Genomic DNA, 19,404 nt, shown 5'->3' with positions numbered 1-19,404 from the left:
CCTCCTTCAAAACCCATGGGTGCACCTCATCTGGTCCAGGAGACTTATCTGTCTTTAGTCCATTTAGCTTCCCAAGCAATTGCTCTCTAGTAATCTTGACTGTACCTAATTCTATTCCCCGAGACCTCTGGCTATCAGGTATGTTGCTAATGTCTTCCACTGTGAAGACTGATGCAAAATACTCATTTAGTTCTTCTGCCATCTCTTTGTTACCCATTATAATTTCTCCAATATCATTTTCAATCGGTCCTATATCTACCCCTGTCACTTTTTTACTCTTCATATATTTAAAAAAACTCTTAGTATCCTTTTTTATGTTAATTGCCAACTTCCTTTCATAATTCATCTTTTCTTTCCTGTCACGGATTCAGGCAACAATAAATATATGAGCTAGGCAAGGGTTTTTATAACAAATAACATGTTTATTAAACACTGAAAACAAACCCCCCAAAAGTAAACAAATCACTAACGTAACCAGAAATCAGCTGCTGTGCAGCAGCTTACACAGTTCTTAAAGCAATGAAGCTTATACAGTTCTTAAAGCGATGTTGCAAAAACAGTTCTTTAAAGTAGTATTGCCAAAAGTTCAAAATGCTCACAGTCCATTTAAGGGAGAGACTTTTTAAGACGATTTAAATTCTCTTTCATGTCGTGTTGCTTTGGTTCCCAAGATCGAACTTTTTCCCACAAAGAATTTACGAAACGAAACGGCTAAAGGCACTGACCTTTCCTTTACAACACTGTCCTCAATCCTTTCTGCTATTTCGCAGGGATTAACATGAGAACAGTCAACGAATTCCTTCCGAATAAGGATCAAACAAGGTCGAACCTGTTTCACTGCCGAAATCGATTCTCCTCAATCTTTTATCTCCCGAACTCCAATCTTCACTCTCCCCTGATTCTCAACTAGCAGTATTGTAAAGAAACTGCTGGCAATGACCTTTTAAACTTTAGGCATTAGGTAAAACTTCATCTTTCAACTAAACTACGTCATCACATTAAATCACGCAGTGGCATGGAGTCAACATGGCAAATCCAGCCACGAACTGCCCCTCCTCACAGGGAGGGGTCCTCCCTTTATATCCTGCAAAAAAAACCTGTAACATGACCTCTACTGGCGGAAAAATGATGCCACTCCACCATCACAAGACCACCACCTCAAGTCCAGAATAGCTTCAACCCCAGTCACGTGACAAGGGTACCACTGTCACATGTCATGAGTACGTAACATTCCTAATGACTTTCTTAGTTTCCTTCTGTAAGTTTTTAAAAGTCACCCAGTCCTCAGTTTTCCCACTAATTTTTGTTTCCTTGCACGCCGTCTCTTTTGCTTTTATTTTAGCCACATTTGTGCCATTTTTCCATTCATGATTTTCTTTTTTCTTGTAATATTTTTCCTGCACTTTCCTTATTTCTTGTAGGAATTTCATCCAATTCTGCTCTACCGTCCCTCCATCTAGCTTACTTTTCCAATCAATTTGGGCCAGTTCCTCTCTCATACCACTGTAATTTTCTTTGTTCCACTGAAATATCGAAACACCAGCTTCTCCTTTTCAAATTTGAAACTGAACTCAATCATATTATGATCACTACTTCCAAGGGGTTCCATTACTTCTAGCTCCCTAATCGCCTCAGATTCATTACACAGCACCCAATCCAATCCCCTGGTGGGCTTATGGACAAACAACTCCAAAAAGCCATCCTATAGGCATTCTACAAGCTCCTTCTCCTGAGATCCAGTACCTTCCTGACTTTCCCAATACACTTTCATATTAAAATCCACCATAATTATCTTGATATTATCCTTCTGACATGTTTTTTCTATTTCCAGCTGTAACTTGTAGTCCACATCCCAGCTGCTGTTTGGAGGCCTGTATATAACTGCTATTAGTGTCTTTTTACCCTTGCCATTTCTTATCTCGACCCATAACGATTCTACCTCTTCTGATCCTATGTCTCTTCTTTCTAGTGATTAGATATCGTTGCTTACCATCAGGGCCACTCCACCATAGATTAGTGGTCACCAACCTTTTTAAGCCCAAGATCCCCTACCTCGGCCTTAATGAAAGGCAAGATCGACCCCAAATCGATTAGTTACACGCATGAGCACCGGGGCAGAAAAGACCGGAAGTAAAACCCCGCAACCTGGAAGTAGAAACAATGCATGAACACCAGGGGTCACCAACAGTTTTTGCACCGTGGACCAGTTTAATATTGGCAATATTCTTGCAGACCAGTCGACGGGGGTGGGGGGGGGGGGGGGGGGGTGTTAAACATGACCCGGAATACAGCGATACTCGAAGCAGGTTCCTTATGTCCAGTCTATTCCGCAATTTAGCTTTTGTGGTTCTCAGCACTTAGCTGCTGCCCCGCTTGCTCTCGTTTTTCCCACTGGAAAAAAACGGAATGGGTTTGTTTTTAAGTGCAGGGTGCTTGGACTCAAGGTGCCAAAGCAGTTTTGAGAGCTTCATTGCCTCATTAGACAGCCTCCCACCCGCCCGCTGCCTTGGCCAGGTGCAGCTGTTCCCGTACTGGGGCCGCGGCGAACATAGATCGGAGAGAGTGACCGACCAACCGAGCAAAGAGTGCAACAGGGCACGCACCCCCCACCCCACCTTGTAGGATCTTTTGGCCAACAAAAGTTTGGCTCGAGGGATGACTTTCAGTAGATCGCAGCGAGGTAGCTGCTCTGCTACTTACGAAACCCTGAACCCGAATTAGGTCGTCTGTGAATATTTTAGCACCGGGTTCTCCACGAACATTCGGTGTGATGAACAGGTTTAGAGGCGGCACCCATCTGTCCACGCTCCAGGCCAGTACTAACGACACTTCCCGCCGGCCGTGCAAGGCGGCTGGTTACCCGAAGCCAACCAGTGATCCCTGGCACAAGGGTATCACTGCAACAGTGGGTTGACAGGGAATGAGGAAAGGTGCAGCTGACTCGTGGCCCGGTGGTTGGGGACCACTGAAGTACACTGCAGTGCGTGACGGGGGGAGCTATATGCATGCGCACTGGGCAGAAAGAACGGAACTAAAACCCCGCAACCCAGAAACAATCTCTTCAACAGTATTTATGTATTTATTTTTCTTTTTTATTTCGGGATCTACTGGGAAAGTCTCAAAGATCAACCAGTCGAACGCAATCGATGGGTTGGCAACCACTACCATAGACGCTGCCCAACCCACTGAGTTCCTCCAACTCATTAGTGTTGCTGAAGATTTCTAGTATCTGCTGTTTCTTGAGTCTCCATTAAAAACCTTTAATATCTTTCTTCAGTTACCTCAGCTTCCTTCAGTTTTCCATTTTGCAATTATGGTATAATTTTTGCGCCGAGTGGAAATACTTAACAAAGTCTCTGAAGGGGCAACACACTTAAAAATTTGGCACTTCATTACTAAAACTAAACTTTTCAAAAGCATCATTATTCTGAGATTGCTCATTCTAATGGGGGTGTTGAAGAACACCTAGATTCGATCTCAGTGTGATCAACTTATTGAAAACTTCAGTCTTCACAGTACAATTAAATGCCAAATTCTTTCAAAAAGTTCATTATCAGGCATTATTTTCAGAAGGCATTCGATAAGGTACCACATAGGAGATTGGTGAGTAAAATCAGAGCTCATGACATTGGGGGCAGGGTTTCAACATGGATAGAAAACTGGTTGGCAGATAGAAAGCAAAGGGTAGCAGTGAATGGGTGTTTCGCGGTCTGGCTGGAGGTGACTAGTGGGGTACCACAGGGCTCTGTATTGGGACCACAGCTCTTTATGATTTATGTCATTGAAAACTATATCAGCAAGTTTGCTGACGATACTAAACTGGGTGGCAGTGTGACATGCCAAGAGGACGTTAGGAGAATACAGGGAGACTTGGATAGGCTGGGTGAGTGGGTAGATACTTGGCAGATGTCATTCAATGTGAATAAATGTGAAGTTATCCACTTTGGAAGCTGGAACAAGAGGGCAGAGTATTGTCTGAACAGTGTAGAGTTAGGTAAGGGAGAAATGCAAAGAGACCTAGGAGTCCTAGTTCATCAGTCAATGAAGGTGAATGAGCAAGTGCAACAGGCAGTGAAGTGGGCAAATGGAATGTTGGCATTTATTACAAGGGGAATTGAGTACAAGAGCAAGGATGTCCTTTTGCAATTGTACAGGGCCCTGGTGAGACCACACCTGGAATATTGTGTACAGTTTTGGTCTCCAGGTTTAAGGAAGGACATTCTGGCAATTGAGGAAGTGCAGCGTAGATTCACTAGGTTGATTCCTGGGATGGCAGGGCTGTCTTACACAGAGAGATTGGAGAGATTGGGCTTGTACACGCTGGAATTGAGGAGATTGAGAGGGGATCTGATTGAAACGTTTAAGATAATTAAAGGATTTGATAGGATTGAGGCAGGAAATATGTTCCAGATGTTGGGAGAGTCCAGTACCAGAGGGCATGGATTGAGAATAAGAGGTCAGTTATTTAAAACAGAGTTGAGGAAGAGCTTCTTCTCCCAGAGAGTTGTGGAGGTGTGGTATGCACTGCCTCGGAAGACGGTGGAGGCCAATTCTCTGGATGCTTTCGAGAAGGAGCTAGATAGATATCTGATGGATAGGGGCATCAAGGGATATGGGGACAAGGCAGGGACTGGGTATAGTGAATGATCAGCCATGATCTCAGAATGGCGGTGCAGACTCGAGGGGCCGAATGGTCTACTTCTGCACCTATTGTCTATTGTCCATTCACACTATTTTTTTTAAATAAAGAAGTGACATGATTGAAGAAAAACCTAAACTCCAATGAAATGTGAATAATGTGATAACTCTGCTAATCCACGATCTGATTGTTTAAAAACCCAGCTGATGTCACTTCTGGCTCACAGGATGAAGTTTTCATTGCTCTTTAAAAACTCACTGAGACCCTACTTCCAGCAGCATTTACAATCTCACAATAAACTCACCAGCTACCTGAAAAAAAACTAATTTAGCACTGTCAAATAGCTAAAATTAAAAACAAATCAAGTGTTTTGTGATTTTCAATAGGAATAACATCAAAAATCCCAACAATCCACAAATCCTACACCAAAAGGTAGACAGTGCCATATTATCAGGGATTTATTAGTTGATTTTATAAAAACGGACAAAAAAAAAGCATCCATATTATGGTTACTAATCAGATACATCAAGCTTAGATGAAATCTTTACCACATTTTCAACTTACCCGACTCTTGCTTGATTTGAATGGTGGGTTTGACACCAGGCGAGGTCTGCGACTGCTGGGATTGCTGTTGTGGGGACTGGGAAACCTGTTGTGGCTGCTGCTGTTTGGGAAACTGGGTCAAGATCTGGGTTGGTGTTTTAGGAGACTGAAGCCTAGCTGCAGTGACTTTTACTGCAGTGCCAGATGCAGCTGTCAAAGAAGAAAAGGAACAGTAGTTCAAACTAAATTTACTACCAAAGAACATACATATACACTGATATTCAGTTTTTTGCAGGCATTCATAGTTGTACAAAAAAATAAAATAGATTCAATGGAAAATTACACACAAAGACGGTAATGTGTAAAAGACAAACTGTACAAACACAATAAATAAATAAATAAATAATGAATGTGAGATACTGAAAACACGAGTTGTGGATATTGTTCATAATTTTGTTACTGTCCATAATTTTGAAGTTGTTTAATTAAAGCAGCCCTGTAGCTCATATATTATTTAAAAATAATACTATAACAAACACTTATACCAAAAAAAATGACATAGTCAAAGACACACTGTTGCAAGTGCAACTTTCCAATGAAGTATTATCACAAGAGCTAGGTGGACAAAACAACAATCCACAGCATTGGTTAAAAAATGCTGGGCAGTTTTTGCTCAAATGTCCTAGATGACATGTATCAATCAGGTAACAACCCATAAATACAGGAAGTTTATTTCTCCCAATAGAACCATCCTGTTTTCCCATATTTCAGGCTCTCATCACTGATTAAAAGTGCTCTGGACATTCAGGAGTTATAAACGATACCACATTTTAATACCTTACATCAAAAAGCACAGTGCACAGAGCATTGTAGCTCACTTCACTAGATGCAATATTACTTCAGTACCCATCATATGGACAGGTCAGTGAATACCTACATTTCATTTCCCACCGTAATAACGCTAATGGGAAAAGCTAATAAAAAGCACAGGTTAAAATGCTTGCCATAACGAATGCCCAGAAACAAACATCCAGAACTGGACACAAAGCCAAGCAGCTCAATCAATAAACAATGCATCTGCTCAATAAACAACTTTCCTGTGCTGTATTGTTATAGGTTCAAACTTCATTTTTGCTGTTTGTGGTGTCATCCCCGTACTAATAGAATCAGAATCAGGTTTAATATCACTGACACATCGTAAAATTTGTTGTTTTGTGGCAGTAATACAGTGAAATACGTAAAAAAACACTGACTTAAAATAAGAAATTACATATATAAAAATTAAATTCAATTATTAGTTCAAGTAGTGAGGTACTGCTCACTTTTATTTGTGTATGTGAAATGACTCAAAATGAAAACTTGGAGGATATTTTTTTAAATGATATATAACATGACTGCTTAAAGCTAATGCAATATTTCTATTACCTTGAGCTATAGTCGACATTACAACAGAAGATGTTGATGAAATCATAGACATAGCAGTGGCAGAGGACGAAGCAGTGCTGCTGACAGTAAAGGGTGGCTGCGTGGCAGTGATGACCATTGGCTGTCGTTGTGTAGTGGTAGTAATGACAGACGTTGGCACAAGTTTGGTGACAGCTGCATAATTGTGAGACTTGGACAAAATATTGGGTACAAACGTTGAACTCGGCGATGTGGTTACAATTATCACCTGTTTTTTAAACAAATACAAAGAAAATATAAATCACTGAGTCATTATCCCACCTTTCAAAGCCTTAGGTGATTCTAAATAAAATTAAGTACATTTTAGAAATACAACCTCTGATAAAGCATATATTAGAGTGATGCCTTGTATAAAGGTCTATTCTAATGAAGATTATTATTGATTTTTATTTAGCTTATTAATAACAGCTCCAAGTGGTTAAACATTTAAAAAATATTAACAGTACTGAATCATGGGGAGGCACAGTAGCATTGCAATTAGTGGAATGCTATAAAAGCACCAGTGATCAGGATTCAATTTCTGCTGCTGTCTATAAGGAGTTAGTATGTTCTCATAATTGCATGAGTTTCCTCTGAGTGCTCTGGTTTCCTCACATATTCCATAGAAGTTAGTAAGTTGGGGGCTTGTTATGTCAGAGCCGGAAGCGTGGTGACTGAGGACAGGCTCCACCACATCCCCGGACTGTGCCTGTTATTGATGCATTTCCCTATTTCCATGAACTAGTGACAAATAAAGCTAATCTTTATTTTTATTATGAAATTCTCCAACAAACAGTTCAAAAATGAGTATTCAGTAATTAACAAGACCAAAATAAGGAAGCTTACAGGAGAGAAATAGGTGACTGTAGCTGACACTCATGCCACATTTGAATATGTTCCTGAATTGCCAGGTACAGAAGCCTCTTCACCAAGCTCTCAGAAATAGAATTGGTATAGATGAGTACATAGTGGTCAACTTGGACTTGCTGAGTTGAAGAATTTGCTTCTTGTGATATGACTATGAAACACAATTCATGTTATAAATGTCAAAGCCATTAAAAGTGTTCTACTTTTATCTGTTCATCAACAAAACGGAGATATATTCATTATACTTCCCTAATTATTCTGTGATGATCAACCACAAGTCAAAAGATGGTTCAGACAGGGAATGGATAGCAAATTTCCATCCCTGAAGGAACAAACTTTACTTGATGCTTCTTATTCAAAAAAGACAACCTAATAATGTCGTAGTCATTAGTTTTCTTAAATTCCAGATTTGATTTTTAATTTATTGAACTTACCTCCAAGAGGACCACAACCTTGTCGTAGTGTTTGGAGGTTTGTGTGCCTCAATGACCCAGAGAGCTCTGTTGGCTGGAGAAAGGGCCTTGTGCTTTGGCTCTTGGTTGGGTCACCCATACCAAACAGGTTAAAGGGTAGAAGCCAGACTAAGAGTAGTCCACCATTTCTCCAGGTTTGGGTGTTCAGCTCAGGGCTAACAACCCTGACTGGTCAATAAACGATTGTTACGGAAACAGCAATAAAGAATCTTTCTATACATACAGAGACAGAGGACCTTTATTGCTGTAATAAACACCAGCAGCGTAGTTTACTGAACATAAATGCCACATGCATTGTGTTTCCAAATGCATGGTCTAGAACGCTTCATTTAGTTTTTTATTGATTTAGAGATACAGCATGGAATAGGCCCTTCCAGCCTACCGCTCTGCGCCACCCAGCAACCAATTGATATAACCCTAGTTATATCAATTTACAATGTATAATCAATTTACAATGACCAATTAACCTACTAACTGTATGCCTTTGGACTATAGAAGGAAACCAGAGCACCCAGAGGAAACCCATGTGTATATGTATGGGAAGAACATACAAACTTTCTTACAGAGGACCCCAGATATGAACTTCAAACTCTGTCTCCCCAAGCTATAACAGCATCATGCGAAACACTATGCTACCATGCCACCCTCATTTTGATTTTCAGGTAAGCTGCTGGACTAGTAGACAGATGCTGGAAATCAGAGATGAAAACAAAAAACTGCTGGGAAAATATTATCAGGTTAGATCACACCCGTGGAAAAAGAAAACATTTAACATTTCAGTACATGATCTTTCATCAGAACACAAAGAGGGAAACATTCTTAGTAGCAGACAAAGTAGGGAAGGACCAAATATCATCAACCCCTCCAACTTCTATGCTGCCAAAATTAACATGTCCCGTTAACATCAGGATTAACAGAACTTTCAGTTCTGAAGAAAGATATAGACCTGAAATGCTGGTTCTTTTTCTACAGATGCTGTCAGAACTGAGAAGTTCTTCTAGCAATTGAGTTAATTCCATTAACCATTGTATATTACGTATCCTTAGTTGAAGCCCTCGCAATAGACTGGCGTCCTATCCGGGGGGGGGGGGTCTCATACTCTCAGTCGCTTCACGCCACAGAAACCGGCATAAGCATCCGCCTGATGAGCCTATAAGGCTTGGGACAGACTTTAACTTAACTTTAGTTGGAGCATCTACAATTTAATTTGAGAATACCTTTGGAGTTTTGTTCACAATTCTTTTACCACTGCTCTCACTTTTCTCTTTAAAATATTTATTTCGAGATAGAGCACAAATTAGGCCATTCTGACCCTTCCGAGCCACACCGCCCAGCAACCCCTGATTTAACCCTAGACTAATCACAGGACAATTTACAATGACCAATTAACCTACTAACCAGTACATCTTTGGACTGCGGGAGGAAACCAGAGAACCCAGAGAAAACCCATGCATTGCACAGGAAGTACGTACAAACTCCTTACAGAGCAATCCGGGATTGAACTCCGAACTTCAATGCCTCAAACTGTAATAGTGTCACACTAACAACTACGCCAACGTGACCCCCATTTAACCACGCTGAAGAAGATTCTAAGGGAACCAGCTACACATTATTTTAAATCAATAAGATTAAATGAGTACAGAGGAAATTTACAACTATATTGCTGTGGCTTGAGGACTTACATTATAGTGAAAGGTCAAATAGATCAGGACTTCATTCTCTAGAGTGCAGGAAAATGAGGGTAGATTTGACGCAGGTATACTTTATGAGGGGTATTGACAGGGCAAATGCAAGCAGGCTTTTTCCACCGAGCTTGGGTGAAACTAGAACTAGAAGTCATAGATTAAGGGTAGTGAAGGGTGAAATATTTAAGGGGAACCAAAGAGAGAACTTCTTCACTAAGAGGATGGTGCGAGTGTAGAACAAGTAGTGGATGTAGATTTGATTGCAAGATATCTGAGAAGTTCATATAGGTACATATATGGAAGGGGTATGGAGGGCTATGGTCCAGCTGCAGGTTAATGGGACTAGGCAGAATAGTTTAGCATGAACTGAATAGGCCAAAGGGCTTGTTTCTACACTGTAGTGCTCTATGACTCTATGATTTTAATCAGCTATCTGGCTCATCTGTTCCACAGGACAAAGCAACAATGCACAAACCTTATCAATTATTTGCTGTACTAAAGATAAGCAAATCCAAATCAGTTTATTATTCTCACATGTACCGAGACACAGTGAAAAGCCTGTCTTTTGAAGTTTCTGGGAGGGACCACTGAAATCTTTTGCTATAATAAAGATACTGCACAAGTGATCATTGGGTACTTGCTATACATAGACTTCAGAATTATTTATTAATAATAAATAACCCCCGGTCTCCAACCCCCGGCTGCTTTGGGCACCATGTGCAGGGGGGAGGCCCATGGGCTGTCGGACCTCCATACGATCCCCAATTCCTCCATCCTCTTGAACTCCTTCTTCGCCAGGCGGAGTTTTTCCGGGGGGAGCCTTCGTGCGCGGGCATGGAGGGGTGGTCCCTGGGTCGGAATGTGGTGCTGTACCCCGTGTCTGGGCATGGCTGCCATGAATCGCGGTGCCAGAATCGATGGAAAGTTACCAGGATTCTGGTGAATTTGTTGTCCGACAGTGCGATGGAGTCCAGGTGTGGGGCCGGCAACTTGGCTTCACCCAGGGAGAAAGTCTGGAAAGTCTCAGCATGTACCAGTCTTTTCCCTTGCAAGTCGACCAGCAGGCTGTGAGCTCGCAAGAAGTCCAACCCCAGGAGTGGTTGGGCCACCACGGCCAATGTGAAGTCCCACGTGAACCGGCTGGCGCCGAACTGTAGCTGCACTGTGCAGGTGCTGTAGGTCCGTATCGTGCTGCCGTTTGCAGCCCTCAGGGTGGGTCCTGGTTTCCTGTTGTGGGTGTCGTACCCCATCGGGGGCAAGACACTGATTTCCGCTCCAGTGTCGACCAAGAAGCGGGGTCCTGACTGTTTCTCCCAGACGTACAAGACGCTGTCCTGGTGGCCAGCCGCCATAGTCATTAGCGGCTGCTGGCCCTGGCCCTTGCAGGGTGGGTGACAATGGCAGGCATCTGTGCCCCACCGCTGGTGGTAGAAACACCACTGTTCACTGCCCTCCTCACTCCTGCCTCTGTGTTGTGTGCAGCCCCCTGCCGGGCCTGGTCTGGTCTGCTGTTGGGTGCGTGGCCTGGTAATCTGACTGACGGACGCCACGCTCTCCCTCTTGGCTTTCCACAGCACGTCTGCCCAGGCTGCCACCTTCCGGGGATGGCCGAAATCTACGTTGGCCAGCAGCAGATGTATGTCCTCGGGCTGCTGCTCTAGGAACGCCTGCTCAAACATGAGGCAGGCCTTTTGTCCGTCAGCCAGGGCCAGCATCTCGTTCATTAATGCTGACGAGTCTGTCTCCCAAACCGTCCAGGTGAAGCAGGCGAACACCCCACTCACACCATGAGAGGCCAAAGGTCCCAATGAGCAGCGCTTTGAATGCTTCATATTTGCCTTCTTCCAGGGGCGACTGTATGAAATCCGCAACCTGGGCAGCCATCTCCTGGTCAAGGGTGCTTACCACGTGGTAGTAACTCGTGAAATCATTTAATCCCTAGCGCCCGCCCTCTCCGGGCGGAAATGACATCAGAGGTGCTTTACCAAAGTCTCTTCCCGCGCGCTGGCCATTTGTGAGCCGGTTCGCCTGTGCAGAAAGTGGGTCGCCACAATAGAAGATAAAGTTAAAAAAACATCTTTCCAAAATTTTTCCATAGTAGGACAGGCCCAATACAAATGGAAAAGGGAGGCCTCACCCCCTTTGCATTTGTCACACCAGGGACTAATAACTTCACCAATTTGGTTTTGGACATATCAGCCCTGTGGACGACTTTAAACTGCAGGAGACTATGACGAGCACATAAAGAGATTGAATTGACGGATATATGAATTGAATCCCAAACCTTGTCGGACAAAGAAAAACCTAAGTCATGCTCCCAAGCAGTTTTAATTTTATCACAAGGGGCTCGTCTGAGAATCATAAATGTAACACGAATAGTAGAAATTACGCCTTTGCCCAAGGGGTTCATTTGAAGAAACAAGTCTACAACATTTTTATCAGGTTGTTCAGGAAAATGTGGTATTAAAGGGCTAATAAAATGTCTAATTTGAAGATATCTAAAAAAATGAGTATTCGGTAAATTAAACTTTATAGACAACTGTTCAAAAGACGCAAACCGACTGCCGATAAAAAGATCTTCAAAATGCCTGATACCTCTCCTACACCAGTCTTGGAATGTGGAATCTTGCATAGACGGTTGAAATAAATGATTGTATAGAATAGGACTAGAGTGGGTATTATAAAGACCATGGTATTTTCTAAATTGAGCCCATATTCTCAGACTATGCCTGATTACAGGATTAATAATAGATTTTGGCAATTGGCATGGAAGAACAAATCCAAGTAAAGCTGGAATGGATGATTTCTTATAAGCGTTTAATTCCATTGCCACCCATGTTGGACAGACCGATTATAAAAGTAGGACCAAAAGATAATATTACAAATATTGGCTGCCCAATAATATGAATGAAAATTAGGCAACGCCAAGCCACCTTCTCTTTTAGGCTTTTGGAGATGAGCTTTATTGAGTCTGGGCTGTTTACCCTTCCATAGGTATGACGAGATAATAGAATCTAAAGAATCAAAAAAACTTTGGGAATAAATATAACTAAAGATTGAAATAAGTATAAAAATTTAGGGAGAATATACATTTTAATTACACTAATTCGCCCAATTAAAGACATGGAGAGAGGTGACCACTGTGCTAATCTCTGTTTTGTAAAATTTAAAAGATTATTGAAATTCTCATCAAGCAGTCGATTATAGTTTCTTGTTACGATAATACCAAGTTAAGTAAAACAATTGTTTACTACTTTAAAAGGGAGATCGTGAAATTCTAATTCTTGTGCTTCCTTATTTATCGGAAGAAGTTCACTCTTATGTAGATTAAGTTTGTATCCAGATAGCTGACTAAATTGATTGAGAAGCGAAAACAACAAAGGTAAGGAGGTGGTCGGGTTTGATATAAAAAGTAACAAATCATCAGCGTATAGAGAGAATTTGTGCTCAAAACCGCCCCTCCAGATCCCAGTCAGTTCAGTACAACTGCGAAATGCAATTGCCAATGGCTCAATAGCCAGACCAAATAACAGAGGGCTTAAAGGGCATCCCTGTCGGGTGCCACATTTAAGATCAAACGGTTGGGATTGCTAGGAATTAGTCAAAACTGATGCAATTGGATGGGAATATAGTAACTTAATCCACTTAATAAAATTATATCCAAAATCAAATTTTTCTAAAACCGCAAATAAATAGTGCCACTCCACCCGATCAAATGCCTTTTCGGCATCAAGAGGGATATCACATTCAGGGGTCCCTGATGAAGATGAATATAGAATATTAAAAAGATGTCTAATATTGAAAAAGGGAAGGCTATTTTTAATAAAACCAGATTGATCCTCAGAGATAATTAAGGGTAAAATAGTCTCCAGCCTACAGGCCAAAACTTTAGTTTAATAGAGAAATCGGCCTGTATGAAGCACATTCTAATGGATCCTTGCCTTTTTTCGCTAAAAGAATGATACAAGCCTCATCAAATGATACGGGCAATTTATTTTGTTTAAAAGAATCAGAAAAAAACTAAACTAAGTTGGGATAAGAGCAATGAGGAAAATGATTTACAAAATTCTGTAGAGAACCCATCAGGACCAGGAGATTTACCAGGCTGCAAAGCAGAAATAGCAGAGGATATTTCCTCTAAGGATAATGGCTCAGGATATTTCCTCTAAGGATAATGGCTCATTCAATTTATGTTTAAGATCAGAAGAAAGTTTAGGAATATTTAAAGTATCTAAATATTGCATAACATTAGTATTACCACTAAAGGATTCAGAGGTGTAAAGTTGAGAGTAAAAATTCCTGAATGTATCATTAATTTCAGACTGGTCCACACTAATATTCCCATTACTCATTCGAATTTTAGTGATGTGTTGTTTTGCTTTAGAGCGCCTAAGTTGGTGTTAACTAAGAACTTAACAGATTTATCCCCGTGAATACAGAACTTAGTCCGACTGCCCAAAAGTTGGCGTTCAATCAGATAAGTAGAAATTAGATTAAATTTAGTTTGAAGTTCCATACTTTTCTTATATAACTCTGGATCCTTGACCTGGGCGTATAATTGGTCTATAGCTTTAATCTGATTGATCAGTTCTAAACGTTCTTTGTGAGTCTTTCTTTTCAAATTTGCTGTGTAGGAAGTTATTTGACCTCTTAGATATGCTTTCATTGCGTCCCAAACCACCTGACTAGATGTTTCAGGTAGTGCATTAGTATTTAAAAAGAAAGTTATCTGATCCTCCATAAATTTTACCAAGTCATTATCTGACAACAAGGTTGGATTAAAACACCAGTGTTTATTTACTTGAAGGAGGCCAGGGAGAACTATGGACAACGTAAGTGGGGCATGAACTGAAATCAATATACTCTTATAGTAACTAGAGCGGACGGATGGGATCAATTGATTATCAATTAAAAAATAGTCGATTCTAGTAAATGTTTGGTGAACTTGTGAGAAAAAGGAGTAATCTCTTTCATGTGGATGAAAGAAACGCCAAATATCAGATATTCCATAATTAGAAAGAAAAGATTGAATAAATAAAGCAAATTTACTTAATTGTCTAGGGATAGAAGAAGATCTGTCCAAAACTGGATCCAGCCAACAGTTAAAGTCACCACCCAATTTAAGAGAGTATGAACTTAGTTCTGGCAATGAAGGAAAAAAACCAGTCAAAAAACCTTATATCATCTGAGTCAGAAGCGTAAAGGTTGGCCAAGACCACCCGTGTATTATAAAGTTTTCCCGAAACAATAATAAAACGACCATTAGGATCAGATATCTTATTATGAAGCTCAAAAGAAACATTTTCATTTATAAGATTTGAAACGCCCCTCGCCTTGGCTTGAAAAGTTGAATGAAAGTGTTGTCCTGCCTATCGTGCCATAAGACGAGAATTATCTGAGTGATGAATATGTGCTTCTTGTAAAAAGACTACCTCTGCTCTAAGCCGTTTAAGATGTGCGAACACTCTCCCCCTTTTAACCGGATGATTCAAACCCTTAACATTCCAGCTGACAAAGTTCTATGGACTAACCATTGAACCTAAGAAAAAAAAGGTTAGCAGGCATTAAACCATATCTGAAATTTATATGTAATTCTGGGGCAAAAGTACAGAAGAAAAAAAACAGGATGAAATTACATCCTGTATAGTACAAATATGTCAAAATTCTATATATAATATTAGCATTGGAGTTCCCACCCACACCCTATAAACCTACAACAAGAAAGCTGCAAATATAAAGCAGCAAGCTCTCCCCGAGAAAAACTAACTCCCTACTGGACTTCCAATTAGGTAACATCTTAATTATCTCCACTCCAAATGTTGATACAGTAATGGAAATAAACACCAAAAAGCTTTAAGAGTTACAAACAAAGATATACCTTAACAAGAAAACAATACATTCAAAGTTAGTAAATCTTAAAGTATAATAATGGTCTAAAAAAAACTTTACCCCAACTTTCCCGCTGGAGTTGATGAACCGAAAGAAAGATAATCTATAAACTCAGTTATACAGAAAAAAAACTTTAACGTCAAAGTAAGTAATCCAACTGAATCATAAAAATAAGAAAAAAAAACACAAATAGCATCTTGAAACACAGGGGAAAAAACCACCAAAGAAAAATCCATTCAAGAGGAATTTGATCCAAACCCGAAACTGAGTTTAAAGGTACAGCAACAACTGCTGCTTAAGGTTAAAATAATCTAACCGGAGAGAAAAAAAATCATCACCGTTAAAGAACTAAAATTATGTAAGATAGAAACTAAAATTGAGAAAATGGGAAAAAATCACTAATTAAATAGATGCGACAACAGCTACATTTTAAATTTAAAAAAGAAAATATCAAGATTTGTAGAAATTGGAGACTGAAGTCTGAAAAGAAAAACAAAAAAACCATTCAAAGGCGTCGTCACTTCACGAATCAATATCAATCTTTTAATGCGACGCCGACTCTATTTTGAAATAAAGTCTCCAAAGACCTTTAAGAGGTGTCTAATTACATAGTTTCACAATCAGCTCTATTTAAGGAAAATGAAAACGTCCATACTGAAAAATAGAAATCCATCGTATCAAAACATATTGAGTTAAATGGATAATGAAAAAGATAGAAATAAAGATTAGATTAGGAAAAAAAAATAACCGTTATCTAAACAGAAACGAAAAAGGCTGAAAAGAAAAAAAATCATATCATATCGTATGAGGAACTCGAAGTAGCAGATAGGCTATCAATGAAGGTCTGAAGGTCTGCACCTCTGCAACAGAATCGAAATGTTTAAAATCGCTGTTCCTAAGCTTGATTCGGAGCCGGGCTGGATAGGGAGAGACGGATGAAGACCACAATCATAGAGAACTTTCATTACTCCTCTGTAGTCAGCACGTTGACTTATAACTTGAGGTGCATAGTCCTCTACTAAACGGATAGCATGACCTTTATATTGAAGCATTTTACGTCGGCTAGCTTCTTTAATTAGTAAATCCTTTTTGGTAACGATGGAGGCGAACTAACACTGGACGTGGTCTCTGGCCATCCGTTGAGCGAGATGTAAAGATCTGTAAAGATGTAAAGATTTTGGTGCGCTCGATCAATCTCTGGAGGACTGGGAAGTACTTCGCTTCCAAAAATCTCACATAGAAAGTTTGAGAAAAATTCGACAGGAGATCCCCCCTTCAACAGTCTCAGGCAAGCCGAAAATTTGAAGATTTTGGCGTCTACTCCTGTTTTCAAGGTCCATAACTTTAAGAGTTAACTTGCTATTATGCTCCTTTAGGGTAGAGCAAACTCTTTCCAGGTCTTTACAACGATGGTCTAGTTTCTCTGTGACTTCTTCAACACGTGATAAACGTTGAGTGTGATTCTCCAGTCTAGAGTTGATTTTATCCAGTTTCAGTTCCAACGAACTAAATTGAGAAAACATATCTTGTTGGGTTTGTTCTAACAGTGACACAATTTCACTCAAGGTTGCTCCTGATGGAGTGTCTTTTTTTGCCGATTTAGTAGGCTTAGTTACACTCATTGTGCAGCCAGCAACTTCAATAGTGGGAGGAAGAGTAAGAAATAAATGCAGGTATATGAAATGGAGCAGAGCAATAGTTTTAGCGACTTAAGCTACCATCATCTTAACCGGAAGTCCGGTAAAGCTTGTTTTGCACAGTATTCATAAAGAGCAAATCATTACATCTTGCATGCAGGTAGAACAAAGTAAGACAATAAGAACGAGTTCTACTTAAAATGGAATTCCATTGTAGTTCCATTGTTCTCTCTCATTCTTTTGAAAAAAGTTACAACCCAAGACAATTGCAAAACAGACTTACCTTCTGAGTAGTTGTGTTTGTCGTTTGGGTTGTGGGCTTTGTGAAAGTTATCTTCACTGGTGACATGTGCGAGGGAATGGAGTTTGCAATGCTCTGCATGATGTTGCTCACTTTTGGGCTACTTCCAACAGGAACTGCAATGGACTTGGCAACTGGTGTGGCTGACTTGGGAACCTCTTTCAGTACCACAGGGGAAGAACTTGATGAATTTGTACGCCTGCGTTTACGAGGTTTATCATCTTCATCAGCACAGCTAACACCTGCACATTAAAGAAAGTTAAGCCCCAAAATTAATGAGCTGCAGAAGAAATCCATTGAAATTGATATATTAAGAGCTTAATTTCCCCCAGCATGCTGAAACTACCAGTCTATACTCCGTGCAAACACGAGAAAATCTGCCGATGCTGGAAATTCAAGCCACACACACAAAATGCTGATGGAACACAGGCCAGGCAGCATCTATAGGAGAAGCACTTTCAACATTTCGGGCCGAGACCCTTCGTCAGGACTAACTGAAAAGAAAGATACTAAGAGATTTGAAAGTAGGAGGGGGAGGGGGAAATGCAAAATGATAGGAGAAGACCAGAGGGGGTAGGATGAAGCTGAGAGCTGGAAAGGTGATTGGCAAAAGGGAAACATAGCTGGAGGAGGGAAAGGATCATGGGACTGGAGGCCTAGGGAGAAAGAAAGGGGGAGGGGAGCAGCAGAGGGAAATGGAGAACAGAGTGATGGGCAGAGAGAGAAAAAAAAACAAACAACTAAATATGTCAGGGATGGGGTAAGAAGGGGAGGAGGGGCATTAACGGAAGTTAGAGAAGTCAATGTTCATGCCATCAGGTCGGAGGCTACCCAGCCGGTATATAAGATCCCAGTGGCCACACATTTTAATTCCACGTCCCATTCCCATTCCTCTACTGTCAAGATAAAGCCACACTCAAGTTGGAAGAACAACACCTTATATACCGGCTCGGTAGCCTCCAACCTGATGGCATGAACATTGACCTTTCTAACTTCCGTTAATGCCCCTCCTCCCCTTCTTACCCCATCCCTGACATATTTAATTGTTTGTTTTTTTTCTCTCTCTTTGCCCATCACTCTGCCTGTTCTCCATCTCCCTCTGGTGTTCCCCTCCCCCCTTTCTTTCTCCTGAGGCCTCCCGTCCCATGATCCTTTCCCTCCTCCAGCTCTGTATCCCTTTTGCCAATCACCTTTCCAGCTCTTAGCTTCATCCCACCCCCTCTGGTCTTCTCCTATCATTTCGCATTTCCCCCTCCCCCTCCTACTTTCAAATCTCTTACTACCTTTCCTTTCAGTTAGTCCTGACAACGGGTCTCGGCCCGAAACGTCAACAGTGCTTCTCCTTTAGATGCTGCCTGGCCTGCTGTGTTCCACCAGCATTTTGTGTGTGTTGCTAGTCTATACTCAGTGGCCACTTTATTAGGTCCCTCCTGTAATTTTCATGGCCTTCTGCTGCTGTAGCCAATCCATTCCAAGGTTCGATGTGTTGTGTGCTCAGAGATGCTCTTCTGCACACCACTGTTGTAATGCATGGTTATTTGAGTTATTGTTGCCTTCCTGTCAGTTTGAACCAGTCTGGCCTCTCTCGTTAACAAGGCACTGTTGCCCACAGAACTGCCACCCACTGGATGTTTTTGTTTATTCTATAAACTCTAGAGCAGGGATTCCTAAGCTGGGATCCACGTCTCTTGCTTCGTGGTGTTGGTCCATGGCATAAAACCCCTGGTTTAGGCTGCTGTGTGTGAAAATCCCAGATCAGCAGTTTCTGAGATACTCAAAGCATACCGTCTGGCACCAACAATCACTCCATGGTCAAAGTCACTTAGATCACGTCTTCCACATTCTGATAATTGGTCTGAACAATAACTGAACCGCTTGACCATGACTGCATACTTTTATGCATTGAGTTGCTACTACATGATTGGCT

At 41.0% G+C, this 19,404-nt stretch overlaps 1 protein-coding gene across 7 annotated transcripts in view; it reads right to left on the bottom strand.

Moving 5' to 3' along the window:
* Positions 1–19,404, bottom strand: part of emsy (EMSY transcriptional repressor, BRCA2 interacting) — a 107,042-nt gene that overhangs the window by 60,895 nt on the left and 26,743 nt on the right. For all 7 annotated transcript variants that reach the window (XM_059963691.1, XM_059963696.1, XM_059963692.1 and 4 more), the window contains 3 exons: positions 17,460–17,719; positions 6,608–6,854; positions 5,204–5,392 (listed from right to left, as the gene is read on the bottom strand). In XM_059963691.1, the coding sequence (XP_059819674.1) occupies positions 5,204–5,392; positions 6,608–6,854; positions 17,460–17,719 (696 nt within the window). The remainder of the gene's footprint in view (positions 1–5,203; positions 5,393–6,607; positions 6,855–17,459; positions 17,720–19,404) is intronic.

This window comes from Hypanus sabinus, chromosome 3, assembly GCF_030144855.1.
Source record: "Hypanus sabinus isolate sHypSab1 chromosome 3, sHypSab1.hap1, whole genome shotgun sequence".
NCBI lineage: Eukaryota > Metazoa > Chordata > Chondrichthyes > Myliobatiformes > Dasyatidae > Hypanus > Hypanus sabinus.
This window is presented reverse-complemented; position numbering and strand designations above follow the sequence as displayed.